Source organism: Salvelinus namaycush, chromosome 36, assembly GCF_016432855.1.
Source record: "Salvelinus namaycush isolate Seneca chromosome 36, SaNama_1.0, whole genome shotgun sequence".
NCBI classification, from domain to species: domain Eukaryota; kingdom Metazoa; phylum Chordata; class Actinopteri; order Salmoniformes; family Salmonidae; genus Salvelinus; species Salvelinus namaycush.
The window spans coordinates 13,930,662-13,939,362 of NC_052342.1; the positions used below are offsets into that span (position 1 = coordinate 13,930,662).

The 8,701-nt window shown below is 44.5% G+C and overlaps 1 protein-coding gene across 1 annotated transcript; it reads left to right on the top strand.

Moving 5' to 3' along the window:
* Positions 1-503: 503 nt before the first annotated feature.
* On the top strand, positions 504-8,498 carry LOC120030583 (calpain-5-like). Its single transcript, XM_038976006.1, has 12 exons — positions 504-1,816; positions 2,404-2,535; positions 2,782-2,993; positions 3,569-3,761; positions 4,488-4,681; positions 4,871-4,948; positions 5,084-5,546; positions 6,174-6,296; positions 6,447-6,643; positions 7,214-7,332; positions 7,779-7,915; positions 8,090-8,498. The coding sequence occupies exons 1-12, from the start codon at positions 1,754-1,756 to the stop codon at positions 8,264-8,266; spliced, it is 2,088 nt and encodes a 695-aa protein (XP_038831934.1). The 5' UTR covers positions 504-1,753; the 3' UTR covers positions 8,267-8,498.
* The last annotated feature ends 203 nt before the right edge of the window (positions 8,499-8,701 follow it).

Below are 8,701 nucleotides of genomic sequence, written 5' to 3' on the forward strand. Positions count from 1 at the left end.
GTGCTGTACGTTACGACATGACACGTCACGATGTAACGGAGGGTCCGTTTTTTCAACTTTTCTCCAATACTATAGAGCCATTACCATGTCGATCAACGCTTGAATAGAAACCTAGTTCACACCCCCGATTTTGAAGTCGACACAGTCGCTACAGTCCCATTAGTTTTCTCTGTAGCCTCGTTTGAATGTTGCGGTTGCGCACATTTGTACGGAATGGGGTGAGTTTAGTTATATGCCTATTTATTTTCCGCAACAACAGTCACTCATCATCACAGATTGTAAGCCAGCTAGTGCCATTGACTACTAGGCCTAGAGATGGTGACAGATGATTGACATTGGTAAAATAATGACTATCAGCTAATGATGGGAGAATGTTAATATGTTGTTAATATGTTGTTATGTTAATATTAGATGTTAATATGCTAGCTGGCTAGCTGTGATGTCGAAACAAACACATTTTTACTTGATTTGAATTTGTTCTGCTGCTTACATCTGCCTCTTACTAACATGCAGTTGAATTGTCCCCTTCTCTGTCCCTAAAGCCTGTTGCACAATTCCCAGTCTTAACAGTTTGCGCATATTTTCGGACAACATTTTGTGGTGTTTTGGTGTTCAGCAGGTCGAAGTTCGGTAGCCGAAGTCTATGCCCCTTTGTCGGTGATTGGTCAACAGTACAGACAGGATGGATGGGATTCTTCAAAGAAGTGTCATTCAACTAGTTTTCGTGTACATTTTTTCACTTGATAAATAATGCACCAAAAATCTTTGTTAGATGTAAAATTGCGCAACTAATACTTCCTCTGCAAAAACATCCAAATGAATGACATATTTCTTGATTTATCTTAGATTACTTCTGACTATTTTGCTACAGCGCCTCAAGAGGGACAAACATTAATATTGATGCTTTTTCTAGTTTTTCTAGTTTTTCAAGCAAAGGTCTTATGCGAGGGAGTATGCGTGGCACAGACGTCCAATTTGCCAAGCCGAGTTCGGCAAACCGAACATAGTATGGGGGCGCCTTAACAGTGAGAGACACACATGACACATCCAACTCAAAAGTAGCCTCCTATACATAGACAAAACTGCCACGGGGGATGCGGGGACTTGTTTTTGGATGTAAGCTGTAGAGATCGGTAAGAACTGTCACTTCTATAGCCATTCATATTTTTTTTTTAATGTATTAAATAAGTAATGTCAAACTGTGTAGAATTGCAAGGAAATGCCTTTTAAAATGTCCAAAAAACTTCTGTCTACTGTTTCGCGCTTGCTCCTACCAGTATGCAAGTCTCCCCGTCCGGCGCCCGCAGTCAGTGTAAACTGCATGCAGATGAGTGCGCTCTTGTGGCAGAAGGGCGGAAGGGGAATTTTCTGATATTCAGAGCTTATGAAATTAGCTAGTTTGATGTGCAATTCATTTCACTTCAAATGAGAAGCAAAATGAAAAGAGACTCAAAATAAAATGTAAAAAGTAATTCATAAAATAAAATAAAAATCCAGAGCAGACCGGGAACTTTACTGTAGGAGGGCAGAAGGGTCGGTGCTGGAGGACTGGTTGAGCCCTATCTGTGCATGTGCCTGATATTATAGGTGGTAGCTAACCTCACTCTTTTCTGTAGTGTGTTCCTCATGCTCTGTGCAGGTATTTTAAGCGTGCATCCACCGGGGGTCAAATGATAGGATGACATCTGTCACCTCACTCTGCAGTGAGACACACACTCACTCATAATCGCGCACGTGCACACACACACACAGGATGCTTGGACACTGTGAACTTCCCTTCCTCAGCTATCATCCAGTCAGCTTCATACTTCATCCGGTAGGTTGAACATGATATCATCTAAGGGAAAATGAAGTTCATAACTTTTCTAAAGTTACATTTGGACAAGTTATGTCCTGTGTGGGTGGGTGTGTGTGTGTGTTAGTGTATGAGTGTGTGTATCCTTATAACTCTGCTGTGACCTGATACTGTCAAAACATAAGATCAACAGCTCCAATTGGACAGGATCTCTCTCTTCTACACTGCTCTGACATCAAAGTCAAATAAGCGTAAACTGGATCAACACACTAGTCCTGACAAATACAATGGCACCATGACAAGATAAACTAGATCCAATAGGCTTACACCCAGTTTACTTTTGGGCCTATAATACATTAGAATTCTCTCTCTCTCTCTCTCTCTCTCTCTCTCTCTCTCTCTCTCTCTCTCTCTCTCTCTCTCTCTCTCTCTCTCTCTCTCTCTCTCTCTCTCTCTCTCCTCTCTCTCTCTCTCTCTCTTCCTCTCTCTCTCTCTCTCTCTTCCTCTCTCTCTCTCTCTCTCTTCCTCTCTCTCTCTCTCTCCTCTCTCTCTCCTCTCTCTCCTCTCTCTCTCCTCTCTCTCTCTCTCTCTCTCTCTCTCTCTCTCAGGAGCTGTGTAAGGACCCTCGTCTCTTTGTGGATGGCATCAGCACGCGGGATCTGCACCAAGGCAGTCTGGGTAACTGCTGGATGGTGGCGGCCACTTCCTGTCTGGCCTCAGAACCTTCACTTTGGAAGAAGGTGAGAGGTCAAAGGGCAGAAGCCAAATCTCTGTAGGTCACCTCACTGGTTTACTTCCTGGTCACTGATTTAATTTAAATTTCACTGAGAGGTCTTGATGATCAGTTGCTTATAGCTTAATCTGACATGTTAGCGCTGTCCTGAACCAAAAACCTGCACACCCTGTAACCACTGTAATAACACATTCAGTAACCACCCCTGAAAACTTAAAAAAAAATCATTTATTTGATTGGTTTAAACTACCAGGTGATTCCTGACCACGCGGAGCAGGAGTGGAACCCCAAGCGTCCCGACCTGTACGCCGGAATCTTCCACTTCCGCTTCTGGCGGCTGGGGCGCTGGACAGACGTGGTGGTGGACGACCGCCTGCCAGTCAGTGAGGACCGAACGCTGCTCTTCTGCCGCTCAGCCACGCCACGGGAGTTCTGGAGCGCCCTGCTGGAGAAGGCCTACGCCAAGTGAGACTTTAAACTATGCTAAAGCCAAGAACCAGCTGAGAAATTAGATTTCAGGTTGGCTAAGAGAAAGGTTGTTAATCAGTCAATTAATATCTTATTGTCCCAGTTGCACCTAGTAAATTGTTATCTAATGAATACATTATAAACTGGGTGGTTCGAGCCTTAAATGCTGATTGGCTGACAGCCGTGGTATATCAGACCGTATACCACGGGTATGACAAAACATGTATTTTTACTGCTCTAATTACATTGGTAATCAGTTCAAAATAGCAATAAGGCACCTCGGGGGTTTGTGATATATGGCCAATATACCACGGCTAAGGGCTGTGTCCAGTCACTCCGCGTTGCGCCGTGCATAAGAACAGCCCTTATTGGCCATATACCACACCTCCTTGGGCCTTATTGCTTAAGTATACACCACACAGCAAATACACACTTGACAAAATAAACCCCATTCCACCCCTTCAATGTCTCTCCTCATCCTCAACGATTCCCCTCTTTCCCTGTCTTCCAACCTTCGTATTCTCCCCTCTTGTTCCCCACCCACTAATCTCCCCCTCTCTTCTCTCACCAAGGTTGAACGGCTGCTATGAGGCGTTGGAAGGCGGTAACACGGCAGAGGCCTTGATCGACTTCACAGGGGGTGTGTCAGAGCCCCTAAGCCTGGACAGGGAGGCCCTCACCCTGCACCTCAATCAGAGGAGGGCACTGTTCCAGACCCTGGCCAAGGCTCATGGACGCAGAGCCCTCATCACCTGCTCTATACGGGTCAGTGAACAATAGACGTTTCTCTGTTTAACTGCAGATCTAGGATCAGCTTACCGTCCCCAAAACGTAACAGCAACCATGTGTGGGGAAAATGTTTAATTGACCTTAGATCAGTGAATTAGTACTAAAAGATCAGCTTGACTGTGGAACTTTAATCCATCACAATACCAGAGACCATTACTGGAGGCCTCAATCTAAACTGGTGCCCACATGCCCTAGATATTACATGTGCATGAAGGGTGGTAATGAATGGTTTGGGATTGGGCCAGAGAGATTCTATGAATGTCATTCTAGCAGAGAGGTCACCTCTGAATACTGTACTGTACTGGGTCATAGAGAGACAGTTGGCTATATAGTGGCTATGTTAAGCATAGTCCAGCATTAACAATGTTAACACCAACCTTTACTGTACTATGACAGGAGTGACACTGCATGCTCTCTATCCTGGCACTTTCTCTTGTCTTTGACTTGTTCGCTCTCTGCCCTTCCTCTTTCCTGTCCTCATAAACACTCCAGATACATGCCTTAATTGATTAATGATCTGTATTGTTTATTGTGTAGTTATAGTATCGTGCATGATTCTTACTAAACAAATCAGGGGACCTTCATAGAGTGCCTGTATTGTGTATTGATATTAGTGTATTTCTATTGTGTATTGTATTGCATATCTGTATTCTCTCTCTCTCTCTGTCTCTCTCTTTGTCTGTGTCTCTCTGTCTGTCCCAGCCAGCGGAGGGGGAGACAGTAGAGTCAGTACTAGACTGTGGTCTGGTGCGGGGCCATGCCTACGGTATCACCGCGGTGAGGAAAGTGCGTCTGGGGGAGTGGTCGCTGCTGGGTGGCTGTGGTGGTCGCCTCTGCATGGTGCGCATGAGGAACCCATGGGGTACAGCCGACTGGACCGGGCCCTGGAGTCAGGGGTGAGGGGGCTAATTCTGTACTGTTCATAGGTCAAGGTCAAGGTAGCCTCACTTGGGTCATAACAAATGTCAGGATCTGGCTAGAAACATGTTTTTGTCTATTTTGGTTGGCCGCAAAATTGGAGGGTCTCATAGCAAAGCACACATGAAGGGAACCACTGACACAGAGCCCTTTTGCGCCACCTTCAGGTCTCAACATTGGCAGCAGGTTGGTCGTGGTGAAAGGGAGAAGATGGGCCTCATAGTCAGAGATGTGGGGGAGTTCTGGTAAAAACAGTAAAATAAATGTTACTCTTTTAACAGAAAACAACTTAAATGCTCAATGCATAGCATACGTTAACAAATACCCTTCAATTCATCCTGAAAAGCTAAATAAATAGGGGTTTTCACCTCTCCTCTCAGGATGGAGTTTGAGGACTTCTGCCGCTACTTCACAGACGTGGTGGTGTGTCGTCTGGTAGAACGATCCCTGCTGTGGCCCAGAACTCACTGGAGAGAAGTACGCTGCCCTGGGGAGTGGGCTCCAGCCCCCAACATCCCCGGCACCCTCCACTCCAGGCGCCAGGCACCCAACCTGGGGAAGAATTCTGCCAAGCCTGAGGGGTTGAACCAGACTCAGAGAGGGGACCGGAAAGAGGCAAGACTGGGGGAGAGACAGAGGGGTGGAGGGGGAGGTCGAGCTGTTCGTGGTGGAGGGAGGGAAAAAATGGTTGTTGCGAAAGAAGGGGAGAAGAAGACGAAGAGGAAGGAGGAGGGGGTGAAGAAGGAGGGAGAGGTGGATGGAGGATGGGATGAACAGACTGATAAGAAGAGTAGGTGTGGAGGGTGCATCAACCACAAAGACACTTTTCTACACAACCCCCAGGTGAGCCTACACTTCAGCTAGGTTTATGCTCATAACAACTGGTTAAATGGTTCCATGTAGAGGTCCAGTTTATCCTACACTCAGAATATGTTTGGTTATGACTGGGTGGGGGAGAACTGTTTCGTCCTAATTTAGTTGTTACATTCGGACTGTAGTGAAAAACACATTCTTGATATTCTGAGAAGGACACTCAGGATGCTAGAATAGTATCTCAAATATAGTATGCATATACCACAAGCATGCAAATAGCTTGTGTTGCTGAAATTGTAAGGAATTAATATGAACTATTTGGGCAACTGCTACAATCTTAATGGCATGGAAATAGAGCTGTGAAAGCCTATTCAGAGTGGTGCTGTTGGAAACAACATTGCTAAGCTAAAAACAATATGGCTGACACTAAGCTATATTAGTGGTACTCTAAAACTGCTACTGTAGGACTCTCTCTCCCCCTTCTCTCTCCCTTTAATTTTTTTTTTTATCCCAGCCCCCATCCCCGCAGGAGGCCTTTTGCCTTTTGGTAGGCCGTCATTGTAAATAAGAATTTGTTCTTAACTGACTTGCCTAGTTAAAAAAAAGGTTGCATAAAAATATAAATAAATTCTCTCTCTCTCTTTCTCCCCTTCTCAGTTCATGTTTGAGGTGCAGGGAAAGGAGGATGAGGTGTTGATCTGTCTGCAGCAGGAGGACAGGAGGATAAAGAGGAAGGATGGAGGAGGAGAGAATCTGCCCATCGGCTTCGAGGTGCTGAGGGTGAGTCACAGGGCTTCAAAAGGGCCACTGTAGAACGCTATAGTACACCCAAGGTGTGTGTGTGTGCATATGACCGTGAGTGTGTGAATACTCCATATTTCCTGTGTGTGTTTAACCCTCTATTCATTCACCCTCCACCCCTGTCATCAGGTGGAGGTGAACCGGCTAAGCCGTGTGCAGTGTGTGGTGGAGCAGGCAGCGAGCTCTGTGTACATGGACTCCCGTAGTGTGGCCCTGCGAGTGTCCCTGGGCCCCGGCCGCTACGCCCTCCTGCCCACCACCTTCCAGCCCGGGGCCACCGGGCGCTTCCTGATACGCCTCTTCTCACATTCCCACCTCAGACTCAGGTTAGGGGTGGGAAGGGGGAATGGTGTGAATGTTAGGAATGAAGGAATGGTGTGATTGTTAGGAATGAAGGAATGGTGTGATTGTTAGGAATGAAGGAATGGTGTGATTGTTAGGAATGAAGGAATGGTAATGGTGTGATTGTTAGGAATGAAGGAATGGTGTGATTGTTAGGAATGAAGGAATGGTGTGATTGTTAGGAATGAAGGAATGGTGTGATTGTTAGGAATGAAGGAATGGTGTGATTGTTAGGAATGAAGGAATGGTGTGAATGTTAGGAATGGTGTGAATGTTAGGAATGATGTGATTGTTAGGAATGGTGTGAATGTTAGGAATGAAGGAATGGTGTGAATGTTAGGAATCGAGGAATAGAATGTACTGTATCTTAGGAATGAAGGAATGAAATGTGTTAGGAATGAAGGCGTTAAGAATGTCAAGTGTTTGTCTGAGTTTCCCTCTGCATTTAGCATGTCAGCACCAGATAATGATTGATTGTATCGATTCTCCCTCTTTTCCACTTCACTACTATTATTTATCTCCCTCTCTTTCTCTCTCTCTCTACCTTCTGTTAGTGAGTTGAGAGAGGAGTTGCCTGCTCCCTCACTGTGGCAGTGTTGTCTTCCCCAGCCCAGTATAGTAACCACCATCCACCTACGTCGAGCATCTGGACTCAGCCAGCCTAAACAGACAGGTATATATTACATCACTGTGACATTACGCCATAACATTATCATAACATACATTATCAATATCAGAACATACATTTTATACATACAGGATCAATATCAGAACATACATTATCAATATCATAAAATCCATTTTACATATACAAGATCAATATCATAACATTCATTATCAATATCATATCATACGTGATAAACATACATGATCAATAGCATGCATTATAAACATACATTATCAATATCATAGCATACATTATAAACATACATGATCAATATCATAACATACCTTATCAGAAAATACATTACCATCATACGGAACGGGGGCTTTTACCAACAACTGGCCACATGTAATCTCATTGTATACAAACCTCGATGTCCATCTTTTACAAGATTACAAAGACTACAAACATGAGACTAATTGTCTATGTATTGTGTCTGTATCTGTGTTGTGTAGCACCAGATGTGTATGCGGTGATCTGGTGTGAGGACGACACCATAAGAACACGTGTGTTCAAGGAGGATGGAAACCCAGAGTTCAACATCAGGGCCATTTTCTACAGGAGAAACCCAGACGCACATATTAGCATTGAGGTTAGAAATATACACATCTCAGTGAGACAAACACAGACACACACACACACACACACACTGGGGTAGATACAGTAATTGAAGTATTATGATTCTAGTTATATTCAGGGATGTAATATTTGCTTTTCTTTGTGTGTATGTATGTGTGTATGCTTGCACGTGTGTGTGTGTGTTTAGTTGTGGCGCTATGGTCTACTGTGGGACACACTACTGGGCGGGGCTCAGCTCCAGACTAGCGACAGTGAGAAGGGGCGGAGCCGAGTGATTGACCTGCAGGGTGGCCAATCACGGTCAGGATCCAGGGGCTGTATCTATGTGGAAACCTCATCCAGCGAATGCCTAACAGACTTATAACTGACAGCTGTGGCTTGTACCACCCATGATACAACCATGCAATCACAGATTTTCTGGAAGAGGCCGCAGATTTGGACGAAAATGTATCGGGTTCAGTAGCTTTATCCATTGGAACTACCATAAATAACAAAGACAAATACCTCTTTGAATTAACTTAATAATGCATATACACTGAACAAAAATATAATTGCAACATGTTTCATGAGCTGAAATAAAAGATTCTAGAAATGTTCCATCTGCACAAAAAGCTAATTTCTCTAAAATGTTGTGCACAAATTTCTTTACATTGATATTAGTGAGCATTTCTCCTTTGCCAAGATAATCCATCCACCTGACAGGTGTGGCATATCAAGGTGCACCTTGTGCTGGGGACAATAAATGGCCACTCTAAAATGTGCAATTCTGTCACACAACACAATGCCACAGATGTCTCAA